The sequence below is a fragment of the Rhea pennata genome, chromosome 1 (assembly GCF_028389875.1).
Source record: "Rhea pennata isolate bPtePen1 chromosome 1, bPtePen1.pri, whole genome shotgun sequence".
NCBI lineage: Eukaryota > Metazoa > Chordata > Aves > Rheiformes > Rheidae > Rhea > Rhea pennata.
The window spans coordinates 54,113,675-54,131,116 of NC_084663.1; the positions used below are offsets into that span (position 1 = coordinate 54,113,675).

At 42.6% G+C, this 17,442-nt stretch overlaps 1 protein-coding gene across 4 annotated transcripts in view; it reads left to right on the forward strand.

Annotated features, from left to right (window-relative positions):
* Positions 1-622: 622 nt before the first annotated feature.
* IFT56 (intraflagellar transport 56) overlaps positions 623-17,442 on the forward strand; it is a 61,222-nt gene continuing 44,402 nt past the window's right edge. For 3 of the 4 annotated variants that reach the window (XM_062568649.1, XM_062568658.1, XM_062568667.1), the window contains exons 1-4: positions 623-724; positions 897-1,034; positions 1,429-1,521; positions 15,861-15,975. In XM_062568649.1, coding sequence (XP_062424633.1) covers positions 722-724; positions 897-1,034; positions 1,429-1,521; positions 15,861-15,975 — 349 coding nt within the window. In that variant the 5' untranslated portion in view covers positions 623-721. Of the gene's footprint in view, positions 725-896; positions 1,035-1,428; positions 1,522-15,860; positions 15,976-17,442 lie in introns of those variants that run through there. The other variant, XM_062568675.1, reaches the window with a different exon arrangement.

Below are 17,442 nucleotides of genomic sequence, written 5' to 3' on the forward strand. Positions count from 1 at the left end.
TTTTTTCATTTTTCATCCCTGGTATCATTTGATATTTTTAGATCTCTTTTTCAACTCTTCCTTTGACGAGTGAGACTAATTAAGAGGAAAAGCGGCCATAAAGGGATAATAAAACTATGACGTAGACCACATCATTTTGTTCACTCCTTGTTTCTTGAGCGGTAGTGGCTGAAGTCCTGCAACCTCTAAGATTGATTTGCAGGTATATGGTTGTTATTTAAACTGGCAGCACACATTTTAACAAGATCACGTGGACTCACCATGAGACATGACGTGTACTGGAGTACACCCCTGAACACGGGTGCTGACCCTGCCAGCACGGTGGTTAGTGGCCACACGGCTGTGCACCCCCCGACCTCCCCGCCGCGCCACAGCCTGCAGGGAGGGTGACTGCGCCCTCAGCACCCTGAGCCCTGCCGTGAGCGCCGCGACATCCCCACAGCACTGCTCTGGTGCCACAGAAAGCGTCCCCCAGTCCCCCCCCCCCCAACACACCTACTCCCCCCTCTTGCTCTGCCCTGCCCCGGCGCCATCTTGGGCACCGACGGCCGCCTGGCCACGCCCCCGCCGCTGCCTCGGGGGCCGCCGCAGCGCCGCGGAACCGTGGGGGGGGCGGCGCCAGGCGCCAGCCGGCGCCTCTTCGGTGCCGCGCCTCCGCCGTCCGCCGTTACCACGGCAACGGAGTGGTCGGCGGAGCGCAGAGCCTGGGCCCGGCGGCAGGATGGTGAGAGGCAGCGGGGAAGGGAGAAGGGAAGCGGGAAGGGAAGGGAAAAGGGAAGAGGAAAGAGGAAAGAGAAGGGGGCGCGGGGCGGGCGCGGCGTGACCCCCAACTCAGGGCAGGGGCGCCTCGGCGAGGCCCCGCTCTGACTCTCCGCCCCGCTCCGCTCCCTGCCCAGATGCTCTCCCGGGCCAAGCCGGCCGTGGGGGGCGCCCCGCCGCCGGGAGACCGGCGGAGGAAGAAAGGGAAGAAGGTGCCGCAGCTGGAGGAGCTCCTGGCCGTGCGGGATTTCACCGGCGCCATCACCTTGCTGGAGGTAACGGCCGCGGCGGGGCGAAGGGGGAGGGCTTGTCCCCCTCCCCGCACGGAGCGGCGGCGGGAGGGGGGAAGAGCATGTACCGGGGCTGGGGCTCCCCCGGGCCCCCTCTCCAGCGCGGTGTTTCCCGCCTCCGCCCTCCGAGCAGTTAGGCCCGTTGCGCCCGCTTTAGCCGCGGCACCGCTCGCGCGGGACGGTCTCGCCCGCCCGTGGGAGAGAGAGCAGCGTGCCGCTTCCCTCGGGGGGCCAGCCCCACGCCGCTTGTCAGGTTATCCTGAAATAAGTTGGCCTAGCGTCACCTTTGACTAACGGGCTTGCTGTGGGTGAGCCTGTGTGGCGGTTACAAGGCGCTCGCCAGCGGGCGGGGTTCTGACGCGCTCTCCTCCCCGCGCAGTTCAAGCGGCAAGTGGGTGAGCAGCAGGAGGATGCCGACCTGTGGATCGGATACTCCGCCTTTCACCTGGGGGACTACAAGAGAGCGCTGGAGGTGAGGCGAGGCGAGGCGAGGCGATTCTGCTCCCTGGCGCAGGGAAGCGGGAGGCTGTCCTAAAGCCATGACAGCGGGTGGGAAATACCCTGTAACAAGGAAGAATTCTGACAGGCCATTCGAATATAAGCAAACGTACAGTAATAAGGCCAGTGATGTGGAAAGCCCACACTTGGATTGCGAAAGAAGTATTCGATGATGAAAACAGACTTTTTTTTAACCTTGTCTACTATCTGATTTAGTATTTACTCAGTAGCCTAATTTGCACTTTCTAATGTCATAGTACATGACCTAAAGTTTCCATTCCCTTTTTGTAGGTAACCTTCCACAGTTTTGGTTTTTTAGATTTAGCTATGTCTTCAGCTTCATCAGGTACCTAATGTGTAATATGCATGTTCTGTGTTTTCCATTTTTACTTCCCAGGTTGATATTTCTGGCCCTTTCATGTACTTTATTGTTTTTCTATGTATTTTCTTATGTTAGATAAAATAAAACATTGTTATTATTTGAAAGTTTTAAGTCACTAAAATAAATGTTGATTACTCAAATATGTGTAAATTATCAATATTTGCACCATCAGGTGCTGCTGTATCTCTTTTGTGCATGAGTCCCTATGCTATTCTTTTTCTTTTATGTTCATTTATGTCTTCACTGAAACTGAATTTGTTGCCAATCGATTTGCTATCAATGAATTTGTTGCCAGAGTCACTGGGATCATCTTTTCTTTTTGGTTGCATATTTCTCTGTAGAAGTCTAACAGATTTGTGTTGCCTAGCTTGCTATATACCTCTGGGGCTAGGCATATGCTGAGTGCAAAGAATCTAGGCTAGAATCAGTTTTGCATACCAGAACAGGGAGCATTGTGGAGTGTGGTTTGGAGATGCCACAGAGGCGGCGCATAAGCTAGAGAAGATCTGGAAACAAAATGGTCTATTTGAATAGTATTTGTCTCATTGGTGTATTTCTGCAGATCTAAATTGTTGGGTCCACATAATACTGCATTGTACCAGTTAGGCTTACTGATTTCAGTCTTTTTTAGCTGGGGGAGGTCTTCATCACAATCCATTGTGAAATATAGGTATGCTCTGGGCATTTCATAGCCTTTTATCTTGCCTTCACTGGGAGAAATGTTTAAAATGGGTGATAATTTGAAGTATTAATGAAAAAGAAAATAAACTATTGAGGAGTAGATTGTGGCACAATGATGAAATTTTTCCTTTTAGATAAAATTAGGTGTTTAACTATAGTGATGCATGGTCACATACACAAGGTTCAAATATGAGGCTGAAATTGAATTTATTTTTCTAAACCTTCCAAGTAGGTTCACAAAGATATTCCACTTTACTTTTGCTATAGAAAAATTGAAGAGGAAACATTTGTTGGCAGTAGATTTCCATATTCAGTGAAAGAATAACCACGTCATTTTTGCAAAGATCAGATTTTTCTGTGGTGTTTACTTCACCGCTAGGTGGTGCTCTTGATTCAGATTTGTAAACTATGATACACAAAGTCTTTCTGCACTAATAGGAATATTAAAAGGGGGTTGTATTTCAGGGATTTGGTGAGGTTTGGGGATTGTTTTTTAGTGCGAGATCACAGGGCCTCTATTTTCAGATTTCATATTAATTTTGGCATAGTAATGAGTTGATACCTCTGTTAGTTTGGTGACACGAGAAATGAGTTTGTGCATCTTGACCTAGTTTCTTTTGGGACACAACATGGTGCGCTTGTACTTCCCTACTTCCTAATAATCAAGGGATAGTGAATGGACTCTGGAGACTGATTTAATTCCCTTTCAGTTATATATTTATGTATTCAGTTATCAACTTCAAGGTTGAAGTGTAATGTTCTATCCTCACTGCTATGTTATAGAGGCCTTGTTGGCACTGTCAAGGATAAACTCCTTGATTATTTATGCTCTCTAGACTTTCTAACACTCTTTGGGGTGTGCTGAGAGCTCTGTAGATCAAAAGCTATGGGTAAAATTCTCTAGAGTAACACTACACACAGTCTAGAGTGATTCACAATCTTGAGTGCCAGCAAGTGAAAGTGTTTAGTCTAGTATACATTCCCAGTCCTTGTATTATAAAAAATTAGGCGTGCTGGCCTCCATAACAGGGTCCAAACCTAGGTTTCCACAGAAACAGATGTTTGGACTAAAATTAGAGTAAAATAAGATTTAAGAGCACACGTGCAGAAACTAAAGCTTGAACTCGGTGCCTCCAAAGAGGGACCCTGAAAAAGAAATTCCTGGGCACTTACACTCTAAATTTCCCTGTCCCTCACGTGATGGTTTGGACCAATTGTAAAATTTAGATCTGGGGTCTTCTCCTGTTTCATTTGGTCCCTTCATTGTGTCTAAGCAGGCTGTAAAGAATTTCTCTCTTATCTCTGCAGCTTCTCTTGTTAGACAATTAGGCTTCCTTATCTTTCTAGCTTGAACCAGATTTGAGGCCTTCTTTCCCTTAACTGGTGAAAAGTTCACAGCTTGTGGCCCAAGGCTTCAGCAATCTTAGCTACTAACACTAAGCGAGTTATGCTAAGTGCTAACTGACCAATTCTAGACAGCCTCAGTCCAATATTCTTCTAACAGTCCTCCCCCCCTTTTTTTATGCATTCCTGCTAACATTTTAAACAGAGTTCCCAAAGTTTTTTGAGGCAAATTAATACTTTCCATAATTTTATGTATAGTATTACTGTAAGTAATAGACCTACCATGGTTAAACTTAATATGACTACTACTGGGTGCAACATGCAATTACAAGTTCCTGTTGCAGTTGGTGACCACCCCAAGAGAGTTTCCCACCAGTGATGCTCTCCATCTCTCTTTAGCCTTTCTAGGACATGATGTATTTCTTCTGCATTGTGGTGAACCATAATTAGTTTTTTTTTTCCATTAATCCAGATGTGTTCTAGCAGCTGATACAGGTCATCACGTTGTAGTAGTTTTTTCACCAGTGTTAGATTCATTCCGGTTGGGACAGGCAACAACTCCTGACTTAATGTATAGTTAGACTGGAGTCACTGCTAAGATGTAACAGGAGCTGAATAGTTAAGTCACATCCAATAATCTTCGTAAAGTTGCAAACACAAATATTTGAGTGATTACTTGTATCTACAGTAACATCACTTACAAGTATAAGATCACAGAGGGTTCTCATACAAACACATCCTTTTCCAATATATACAAGTATACTTTCAGGAATTTCATCAGGATGTATTTCAAAATGACAAATGTTTTGTTCAGTATCAAGACAAATGTCTTGGGCTTTGATGGTTTTAGTTTCACAAATGAATCCTTGTTGTTTCTGTACAACACATGCCAGTTTGCCATCTGTTTCTGTTTCGCTGGGCCCACACTCTGTGTTCTAATGGACAGAGTATTGTTCCATTGTGATTTATTCCCAGTGCAATGATTGGGTATATAATGTAAACCAAGGCATTGCATATTGTTAAGACAAAAGCTGGAGCATTATTGTTGATGGGGTTATAAGTAAAATTGACTAAATACCACCAAGATCGGAATTTCTTTTCAAATTTAGTTACATTATCCCAAATTACCTTTTGAATTTTAGTGGGTAAGGCGCCCTCTTCACCTTCTCCTATAATTGCTGCTATCATTGATTGCATCCATAGTTGAGGTTGGATACAACTTAAGAGCTAATGAAACATTAATTAGAGCTGCACCAAGTGCATCCACTATCAGTTGGTGGTCTTTTTCATTAATTTTTTCCCATTGAGGCAATATTTCAGATGAAAGCCATTGGTTAGTTCCCAAGGCCAAAAGAGAAGACTTCAGTGGATGTTTTAATTTGTACAAGTCATTTGTTGTTGTGCTTAACTTATTTATGAGCACTTGAGCATCTATGCTATTTAGGACTCCCAGTCCTGTTTCTGTACCAGTCACATCTCTCCTTGTTTGTTTTGGAGAGGTGAGGGTTCACCTAGACAACCATCCTGTCTGCCCCACATAGGATGCACTTGGAAATGGTGAACAGATTGGTTTGATTGCAGAGATAATAATTTGTGGTAATAATTCTACTTGTTTAAGAGATCATGATAGATTAAATAATACTCATGTTGTCCTGTATTTTTGATCACATACAGTCCAATTTTAGAAATTTGTGGGGTTAAGTTTTTCGTATCCCTTATAACAGAAGAGGTATTCATGATGGGGTCCCAGCTAGTCAGGGAGGATGTTGTTTTACTAAGCTCAGTAATGCATATTTTAAACTCAAAAGATAGCCCCACACTGTGACAGGACCAGAGGCAAACTACAAAAACAGGTTGTATTAAGGTAAAATTGTACCAGCATTGTAGTCTTTCAGTGACACAGATTTTCCCTTCCTTTTCTTTTGAATTGATGTCAGTCACAGACATCTGAGTTGCCTTTTCATGGGAGGACCCATTCACCATCTGTCATCCTATCTTTATTTCTTGTCCTGGAATTGGGGGAGTCGGTTAGTACTATCCCAGCTCCATTCATTCTCTAAGTATACTTCAGTTCTGTGCATGACCACAGTTGAGAGGTTTAACCTTTTATTAGAATTCAGTCTCGTACTTCCAATATTCTTAACATGGGCTTGGGACCATGGCCACTCTAGGGTTCTCTGGCCATGGGCTAGGAGGAGTAATATGGTCAGGATTTGGAATAGCAACATGAACACAGCACTTTTGTCTGCCATCCTTGGGGTGCTGTAAAAGAAAATAAAGACTTGTTTCAATGGGGAAATTTTTAACAGGCTACCTTGTTAAAAGGAAGGAAAAATCCATCATGTACTAATTTTGTTTTGCACCACTGCTGTTGATAGTTTCCCAGGAAGGTGGGCCGCAAGACTCAGTTACTAAGTGAACAGGATGATAGCATTCACACTGAATTTCGCTTTCCAACTCTTAGTTGTCATAAGCAAGCCAGAGATTACTTCTGGAACCTGTGGATAGAAACAAGATTAGGTACATTCCTGGAGTATGCTTAGCTGTCTTCATTGCTCTGTAGTGACACCCACTGTACTCCTTGGTCCGCCACTTGTTTCATGTGTGAGTGGTGAATCCAATTCTCTTTTTCTATAATTTTAACAGCATAATAAGAACTTAACAATACAATGTAGAGTCCTTCTCGTTTTTGTTCCAATTTAGTTTTTCGTGAGAATACTTTCACTAATACTTCGTCTCCAGGCAAAGTACTTGAAGTACTTCGGCAAAGTACATTCACGTACTTGAAGGTCTGATGGTACTGGCTGAAACCACTGAGCCTGATTCTGTGAAGCCTTAAATTGTTCCTGTAAAGCTAATACATATTGTGTCATCCATTCATCTCCATCCAATAAGCTGGTCTTAGCGGGAATATAAGTTCCTGGTACCGTTGAATGTCTCTCAAAGAGAATTTCCGCTGGTGTTATTCCTATGGGTTGTCATGGAACATTTTGAACATCCCATAGAACTAAGTTCAAAGCCTCCGGCCATTTGAGACTGATGTGTGTGTATAACCTTGTTATTTTTTCTTTTAACATTCTACTCTTTCTTCCTTTTCTGAAGACTATGGGTGACAAGGGGTATGTAGGTTTCTTTTTATTCCTAGTGATTCATATAATTGATTACTTATATTTGCTGTAAAATGAGTGCCCCTGTCTGAATCAATAGTTTCTGGAACTCTGTACCTGGGTATGATTTCCTTTAGTAAGGCTTTTACTACCCCTCCTGCACCAGTCTTTCTTGTTGAGAAAACTTCTATGCAGCCTGATAACTGATCTACTATTACTAACAAGTGTTTGTACCCATGGGCAGATGGCATGTTCGCATAATCTATTCGTAGTCTTTGAAAAGGAAAGTAGGCCCATGGCCTGCCTCCTCGTTCCGAATTTTGTCTTTTTTTTCAGAGAACTTTTGGCAAGTGGGGCAACTGTTAGTTATTCTTTTTGCAGCAATATAAATCCCTGGAGCCACTCATACTTTTTTTCGCTTGGCTAGCCACGGCTTCTACTCCTCCATGGGCTTTACTGTGGAACCATCTAGCCACAGTAAATACATATTTTTTGGTAGAATTGGTTTTCCTCTAATTGTCCATACTCCATCATGATCTTGTTTTGCTTCCCACTTTTCCCATTGTTTCTTTTCTGCTATAGAGTAGTCTTCTTCATACATGGTTTTGGTGTTTGTTAAATTCGGCCGTTCACTCTGGTTCCCCATAGGAATTGCAACCCTGCATTCTTTTATAGGTTGCCGGGCTGCAGCTTTTGCCACAGCATCAGCTCATGTATTTCCTTTACTAAGTTCTGTGGTGTTTGTAGTGTGGACTGGGAGTGCATTACAGCAATTTCTTTAGGCAGTTGGATTGATTCCAGTAAATTGCGTATTTCTTCTTCATTTGCTACTTTCCTTCCTGAAGATGTGAAAAACCCTCGTTCTTTCCATAACATCCCAGTTGCCTGATATATCCCAAAGGCATATCAAGAGTTGGTGTAGATATTAACTTGCTTTCATTTTCCCAAAAGCATCCGCTCTGCTCCTTGTGCACTTATTCGTGCAGGAGTGGTTCTGCCTCTATTACTTGTTCCTGACTGACTACAGCATACCCAGTTCGTCGTTGTCCATGCAGGTAGTAGGATGAGCTGTCTACAAATAGAACTAGATTTGGATTTTGCAAAGGTACATCAGTTAAATCAGTCCTTGGTTTACTGGAGGTGCACATCACCTGTTCACGTTGATGGTGTTCTTCGTCATCCAGTAGCAGTATTACAGTGGCTGGATTTAAGGTATTGCATCTTTTCAGAACTGTATTATCTGCCATAAGGATCAATGTGCTCGTTATGGAGATAGTGCTTGGGCTGCATACTGTTTTAGCAGTATCTCCACTTCGTGTGGGATATAAACAGTCAGTGTCCCACAATGAGGGTGCGCCTTTCTTCTACTCTGACTGCTGCTGCTGCCACAGATTCGATACAAGCTGGTGCCCCTGCTGCAACTGAGTCTGGTTGGACAGAATAATATGCTATCAGTCTCTGATGAAGTCCTAATTTCTGTGTTACTACTCCACTGTCAATCCCTTTACATTCAGATACATACAAATTGAAGGGCTTTGTATAATTCAGGAGCCCGAGAGCAGGTGCAGACATCAAAGCTCCTTTTGTGGTTCTGAAAGCTTGTTCTCTTTCAAGGCCCCGTGCAATTGGTTCTGTCTCTTCATTCTTAGTTGCCTTTATCAGGGGTTTTGTTAGTTCTCCCAACCCCAGAATCCATAGCCTGCAAAATCCCACAGCTCCAAGGAATCCTTGTAACTGTTTCTTTGTTATTAGTTGGGGGGGGGTTTAGTTTTATTATAGCACCTACCCTTTCTGGGTCTACTAGTCATTGCCCTTCTCTTAGAATGAACCCTAAGTATTTTACCTCTTGTTGACACAGCTGCAGTTTAGAAGGAGATGCACAGTGACCCTTTTCTGCTAAAGCAATACATAGATGTACAGTCTCTGTTATACGGGTATTTTCATCTTTACTTGCTATGAACAAGTCATCCACATATTGCGGTAGAGCTGATGCCCCTGGTCATTTGACGTCCTTTAAATCATTCCTCGATATTCATGAAAAAATGGTGGGAGACCCTTTGAACCCTTGTGGGAGGCATGTCCATGTTAACTGTTGCCCTTTCCACGTAAAGGCAAATAAGGGTTGGCTACTTTCAGCGAGTGGGTACTAAAGAAAGCAGCTGTTAAATCAAATACAGTAAAATATTTTGCCCAATACAGTATTTGCAAAAGTATAGTGGATGGATCAGGTACCATTGGGTGAGGAGTCACCACATGTTGATTGATAGCCTGCAAATCTTGTATAAAGCAGTATTCTGGATCCTGATCTTCATCTAATGTATTCTTTTTTTACAGGAAGTGTGGGAGTATTGTATGGGAGTATACATACTTTAAAACCCTCCTGAGCTAAATATCAGTCTACTTGCTTCTGTATACTTTTTTCAGCTTCTTATGGAATAGGATATTGCTTTATAGATGGTGGGACTCCTTCCTTTGTTTCTGTGACTACAGGTTGGGCTGATACTAATAATCCAGCATCAATACTGGTTTTACTCCATAGTGCTGTTGGTACTGACTTTAACATATTGGGTATATTCACTCTGGAGTTCAGATTTTTGGAGTTCGGATTGTTGGTTATTACACTCATTCCCATAATTACTAAATCAATTCCCTTGGATGATAAGCACAATTCTACATCTAGTCCTTGCAAAAGATCCCTTCCCAGCAAATATACTGGAGGTTCTTGGACTAATAGAAATCTTCCCCATACACTTTTGTTCCCTATTGTTACTAATAGGGGTCTACTTAAATTTTTCTCCCCTCGTGCAGTGATTCCTTCTATTAATACCTTATCTTTGGTTTTGGATCCTCTTGGGGTAAAATTTAAAAGAGATAATGTAGCTCCTGTATCCACTAAAAATTCGACTTCTTGTCCTTCTACTTTTCCTATTATGCGTCCCTTTTGATCTAAGTGAATACACATACTAAAAATCCCTAACTCCTTCAACCCCCAAGAGTTGTCAGAACCTCCTTCCTCTAGTCATTGTGAATGATTTCTTTCTTGCACTAACTCTTTGCATTGATAATTTCCTTCCCTAGTTAGGCCTCACAGCTGAAAGGGGCATTCCTGTTGTAAATGTCCTAAATTCCCACAATAAAAACACTCTCTCCCTTTGCCCCATTCTAAATTCCTTCCCTGGTTTCCAGGCCTTGGCTGGGACCCTGGGCTCAGTCTTCCCCTTCCTCAACCCCTTTCTTTTACTTGCAAATTTCTTGCTAGAGCTTCTGCCAGTAAATATGCTTCTTGTTCTTTTGCTTGCTTGCTTGCTTTTACTTGCTCAGTCTTCTGTTTTTCTTCTCACCCCTCATAAACAAATACTGCTACACTTAAAATCTCTTGTAAAGTCTCCGCTTCCCAAGCTGGCGAATGCTCTTTAAAATACTTTCATATATCAGGGGCCGCCTGATCTACAAAAACACTAATTGCAAGTGAATCATTGAAGTTTTGTGTGGTCATTCCCCCATATTTTAGCAGAATTTGTTGAAGTCGTCCCTAGAAGTCACTATGGTGTTCATCTAGTCACTGTCTACATTCTTGTGCTTTAATCCAATTTACTCCTAACTCACCACATGCCCTAATTGCTTCTATTAAATTGCAGAGTCCTGTTTGGCACGTGGCTCTATCTCCTGCATTATTATAATCCCAGTTTGGATCATTTCCTGGCCAGGGGTTTCTATTCCCTCCAGCCTGCTGAGCATCCTTATTAACCATTTTATCTTGCTCATCTGGTTGGAATAATTCCTTCAAAAGAATTTGGGTATCTCCCCCGCTCAGATTGTATCCTGTGCATATGTTAGAAAACAGCTGGGCGCACTGCTCAGCATCTTACATTAACCTCAGCATTTTACTTCCCCACAAAACTAGGTCACCAGGGCTGGTTAGTAAACACATGCAGCACAGGAGTAGGGGGGTTGGCCCTTCCCATTCCCCCTGGCAGTAAAGCAGCAGGGTTAGTTAGCGCGTTAGAGATCATAGGATAGAGTCCGGCAGCCAGTAAAGAGGATGGAGGAGGAGGAGAAGGAACAACAGGTAGATTGTCAGGCGTATAAAATGGAGCAGAAATTTTTTGAGCTCTATCTGGGGTATAGGTTTCTGCCCATGCAAGTGTTACTTTTGGCAGGGTTCCTTTCCTCCTTCCACTTTGGCTCGAATGCTCTCGCACCCAAGCTCAATTATCCCAAACATACCAGTAATCCATTTGAGCTGGAAATCTATCTTCTAGATGATATCACAGAAGAGTTAATTTTTCCTGATCAAAAGTCCATTGCGGTGGCCACCGCTGCACTGGATTACCCTCTTTTGTTGCGAACGGCCAGTCTTCTTGGCATAATGTAACTGTGCGCTCTTTCGACAAGCTGACAATCTTCTTCCAATTTTCCAGTACCTCAGCTAAGGGCATCCCCTTCTTTACGTCAGGTGTGTTTTCCATTGCTAGTGCACCTTACGCTGATTAGGCTGCGCACCTTTTGAAAAGCTGCAGCAGGGGAGAGACTCAAGCTCACCCTTATACTCCCTACTGAGAAGGACTCTAACCCCCTCTGGAGCTCCCTTTTTCTGAGAGGGACTCTAACCCTCTCCAGAGCTCCCTTTATTTTTCCTTTCTCTCTCTCTCTCTCTCTTTTTTTTTCCCTCATGATCACATTATCGATCCAAAATTTAGAATTTGGTCGGTAATTTAAGACTCACCCTTTTGGTGCCTCTCATTGCCCAAGATCCCAGGTGAACTCACCTGATGGCGCCAGATGATCATTTGGAGACGAGAGGTCCCAATGGTGGTCACCAAACTGTTATGAAAAATTAGGCTTGCTGGCCTCCATAACAGGGTCCGAACCTAGGTTTCCACAGAAGCAGACGTTTGAACCAAAATTAGAGTAAAATAAGATTTAAGGGCACATGTGCAGAAACTAAAGCTTGAACTCAGTGCCTCCAAAGAGAGACCCTGAAAAAGAAATTCCTGGGCACTTACACTCTAAATTTCCCTGTCCCTCACGTGATGGTTTGGACCAATTGTAAAATTTAGATCTGGGGTGTTCTCCTGTTTCATTTGGTCCCTTCATTGTGTCTAAGCAGGCTGTAAAGAATTTCTCTCTTATCTCTGCAGCTGCAGCTTCTCTTGTTAGACAATTAGGCTTCCTTATCTTTCTAGCTTGAACCAGATTTGGGGCCTTCTTTTCCTTAACTGATGAAAAGTTCACAGCTTGTGGCCCAAGGATTCAGCAATCTTAACTACTAATGCTAAGCAAGTTATACTAAGTGCTGAACGACCAATTCTAGACAGCCTTAGTCCAATATTCTTTAACACCTTGGCTCGTCTCTCACAGCTGGTGGGATTCCACAGAAATTCTGCTGCTTAATAATCTTTTCATCTATAATGGTACTGTCGCGGTGAGGTAGGCACACTGGTTGCATGGCAGCTTTTGGGTAGGCTTAGGAGTTGGGGTAAAATAGATGTCATCACCTACTGTGAAAAGTGGAAAAAAATGAAAGAGACAGAGCCCCATCTCCAGGAATATGTCCAGAGAGAATGATAGCAAAATATCTGGCACATCCACATGTGGGTCTTCTCTTGTCATAGGCACACTAACAGATGATCTCTAGGCAGAGACCATTAGCTTGACTAGGATCACACTTCTCCCTTCTTAGTAAGCAGATGCCTTTCTCAAAGGATATACCACTGACAGTGACCCGGTGGGATCACCACTGGCGCTGTGCACCAATTTACAAGTGGTGGTGTACCAGATCATTGCAGCAGTCATGGTCACCGTCCTTCCCCAGAGACTGCCTAACTTCTGACATTCACAAACAGATTAAACAGATTTTTTACTAACAAGAGGGTGGCCAATTTCTTCTTAGGATAGCAAGATCAAATCAGTCTTCTGGAGCCTGCCACCTCTGTTATCCCTAATGAATGGGGAAAAAAAAAAAAAAAAAAAAAAAAAAAAAAAAAAAAAAGACTCTTCCTACCATAACTGGTTCACAGCACTGATCTTAAACCTTTCCAGAAAAAAATTAACATTACCAAAGGACCGGAATCAGAACTTAAGTCCTTTTGGGCTGCCTTATCTTATGAGGCAGCTAGGACCTAAGAATGTGAGGGTTATAAGACATATTTGAGATACTGACAATTTAATTGGCAAGGACAGGCACATTACTAGGAACATGTTTCACACTGACACTCCACAGACACAGATTTGGCTTAGGTAGATGGGATGCTGGCATGACACTGCTTCCAGATATGGAAATGCTTAGAAGTCCTCCTGCACAGGCAAGCCATGTTGGCCAACCAGCTGCACGTATGAGGACAGAACATGACCTCTTGGTCAGAGCCTTTAATGCATTGTTTCTGTTTCTTTCGAATTCTCACAAATCACAGCCAGAGCTTCAGACAGTCTTTGTGATCTGCTGTTTCCCTCCTAGCAAGGATTTGGGAACCATTCCACTTCTTAACTGGGCAACACCTGCTGCCTACTCCAATTTGGCTCCGGATTACTTTGGTCAAATAGTGAAGCATGAAAGGAACACGGGTATACTGAGGTAACAGCTCATCCATGAGGAATATCTGGCCTTGCTCCAGTGCTTTTAGTAGAAATATGAGAAATCAGGAACGCTTAACTTCCTGATAGCTGAAGCAGAAAGTAAATAATGGATCGAGCTGAAGAATGTAAAAAATAGGGTACAATAAACATCTCTTTACCTCCTTTAAGCACTTGTGATACAGCTCCACAGGTTGGCCTGCCTGTTTCTTGGCTCTTCAGGGCCTATATTTATGTGCTTGGAGAATCCAGACAAGTACTGAGTCCAGCATGGTTCTGCTCAGTGCCCTCGATATTGTCAGTAGGTATCTGTACTGTTAAGCAGTCATCCCGGCAGCATGGATCTACAGAAAGATGTATGTGCCTGTGTATTGTATTAGGGTGAAAAGCAGAGAAAGGTGAAACAACAAGAAGCTGCTGTGCTCCTGGTTGGCCAAAGTGTGCTGCAGGTTAACTGCTGGGAAGGCCATGGGAGGTTTTTGGAGAGGAGGTAGCAAACCTCTCCTGTGGAGTATTATTTGAGGGATGGTAATGTTGAATGCCCTTCAATGAGTAAATGGGCAACAGCAGAGTCTGGGCTCGTGGCCCAGAACTACAAGGTAGGGAGGACAAATGATCATCTTTTTTATTTACTGTGTTTCCACAGATTCACATTGGTACTGCTACGGCAGTGTCTATTTATTACTTGCTTTGAACAGCCAAGCCAGAATGTGACTTGTGTTTACGCACTTTGTCTTTTCTAATTAATCTGCCTGAAGCCATAGCCTGAAGAGACCTCTGGGTGCATTTAATCTGAATGCATTTTGAAATATTCCATATGGTCCTGATAAATAACGATGGCCTGTCCCTCAGAGCTCTGTGACAGACCTGTGTGACAACTGAACTGGCCTCCATCGGAAGAGTTGGTCTATTTGTACAAGTTTTCTTTGAGGATTTTGATTTTTCTTTTTTAAAGTCTTGAAGGACAGCTAGCCTCTGACGTACTAGTGACACTGGGCCAGCTTTCAAGGACACACCTTACCGATAGCTTCTTTGTTTGGGAGTGCTGTTTACTTTCACTTGGCAACAGAAAAAAACCTTTATGGTTGCAAACTATAAACTTTGTTGTCATCAGCATGTCTATTCTGGGGAGTCACTGCCGTTTGGGCATGGCCTTAGCTTATCTAGCACTATATATCTCTGCCTTTCCCCCAAAGGGAAGAGGAATTCCGCCAATATGGTAAACTCTCACCAGGGAAACAGAAATCCCAACTCATATGTTTCAGAGAAGAGTGTGGAGTTGGCAATGGGATGTGTGAGGGAGGTGACGGCCTGGCATGACCCAGCCTATTTGCCTTACGCTGCCTGTTGGGCATGGCTGGTGGGAACACCAGCAGGAGGCACTTTCACGGAGCTGGTCCTTCATAATAATTTAACAGACGCTTGACAGAGGGGAAAAATGGCATTGAGGGAGCTCCCTGCCTCTGTTTTTAGTACCTTGTATGCAAAGATATTTATTTTCAGGAGTATCACTGGTCAGTATCTGCAAAGGGTTTTTTTCATTAAAAAAAGATTGAAAGATTGATCTGCTCAGGCTTTTACTTTTTCACAAGTAACAGGAAGGGAAGCAGTGTACATGACAGTGTTAAAGGATATGTAATGAATGTCGATGTGTAAGAAATTTCAGAATTCGATGGCTGTTTGCTATAAATCTTAAAATGGGAAGTGATGATGTTAAGCACTGTTTAATAGTGCTTGTATTTCTAGGCTAGTGCCTATTTCTAGGCTTGTATTTTAATCTATACTAAGCTGCTACCTACAGATTTTTTTACAGTTTAAGAGGTGCTCCACTAAGTATTCACAAAGGGATTTCCCTAGTGTTTATGGCTCCCAGGCTTTGACTGGAGCAGTAATTAAGAAAGGGTCAGAAAAGACTGAGGAAACGTTGGTTCCTTTGCTATTTTTAAAACTATTACAATATTAGGCGGCATTTGTGCTGCTATGGTAAAGATTCACAGTGCTGCTTGTCTTTGTTGTCTGTTCTATTGCTGTGGTCAGAAAAGAGCCAGTGGAGTATATTTTATGCCAAAACTTAATAATTTAGTTGTAAGAACTATGAAGATTATCTTGAGAATAAGTTGGATGATCTGAATAATTTAATAATATTGCAAAATAATGAAAGAAAGAGTGGTACTTAATGTATGTATTAGAGATTTAAAAAAAAATCAAAACTCTCATTTGTTGCAGGAATATGAGGCTTTGACTAAGAAACCAGCTTGCAGTCCTGATGTTTGGGTGAACCTTGCCTGTACCTACTTTTTCCTGGGGATGTATACACAGGCTGAACAAGCAGCCTTGAAAGGTGAGATGCATGTCTTGGATTGATGTAAAGGATAATTTGTTGTTTTGAACACTAAAAGTGATTTCCAGAGAAGGGATTTGATGTTTTGGAGAAGAATGAAGTATACTTTAGAACAAAGGCTTTTTTCATTTAACAGGAGAGCTATCATGTTTTTTGCCTTCTAAAAAAATCTTGGCAGGTGGAGCAGTTGGAACTGAAAGAGGCATCTGGAAAATAATTCCTCTTGATTTCTAAATATAAAACCCAGCATATGCTGACCAGCAGCAAAACCTCATTGCTCTTTTGACTGATTCTGTGTCTCTGAGCCAGTGCAGATGATGGTAATTAGGATGTGAAATTATCAGAAAATAAGCATACGAGGGAGTTTAGCACTCTCTGATGTGGACAAAAACTCCATTTACATACTTTAGGTGACTTAGTAGGTGGTCTTGTTGCCTTATAAGTTGGTTATTAGGCATCTGAGTTTCAAGGCATAGAGTTCACTGCAGTCACATCATTATTATAGTTCCACATGCATGGGATCGTTTAAAAGAAGAGAAATGGAAAATAGATTCCCTGGCAGTTTTATTGCCTAAAAGTGTTTCTGTTGTTTAATTTTGTTACCCATCACTTCCTGTTTATCTTAGTAATTTATACTGTTTCCCATCACTATAGTATCTCAGTGCTTTCTAAGTAAAATTAATAATAATGAAGTTCTCAGTCAACTTCTGACTCTTGCTTTTTTAAGATAAAACTCAAACTATGAGTTTTGTCTTTTGTTTCTGTTTCTTTAGTTTTGTAGTTGTCTTGGGCTGAACATAGGGTAGGGAGTAAAGAATTGTGTACTCTTCTGCTACTGTAGAGGAACTTCTTCAAAGAGGGTGGTTCTGTAGTATCTTTTAGACATAATTAGAGCCTGGAATCTCTTTAAAATCCTCTGAAAGTTCATTCTGAGCTTGATTCCCCCAACTGAAAATGTTTTATTTCCAACTCTCAAATGTGGAGCTTTGTCATCCATTTTGTTCAAGAAGTGTGTAAATTTCTAATATTCACAGATGGTAATTCAATCTTTAGAGCACTAAAAGTTTGAGCTTGGAGATTACTATCTAGGACTTGAACTGAAATCTAAAATTGACAATAGAACCTGAGGTGTCACTGTTGACCTAAGCCATGGAGGAAGCAAGCCAGTACATCCTGTAGCAATTGCAGCCTGCTTATTGGCATCAGCTTTAGATAGCATGAATTACAGTAATCTGTTCTAGAGATGACAGTGCACAGTTGGGCATGCATCTTTATTAGCCGTGAACTGAAAGTGAGAGAAGGTTAATTTTCCCTGCCCCCTCAGATCAGCTCGTAGTAGCATGGTAAATGGCAGGGTAGGAGTGAGATTAGTGGTACTTGGGCACCAGAGAAAAGAGAAGGAATATTAGAAAAAGTACAGGACATAGAGAGCGTAGCCAGGGAAAGGAACAGAGAGTAGCTGAGTGC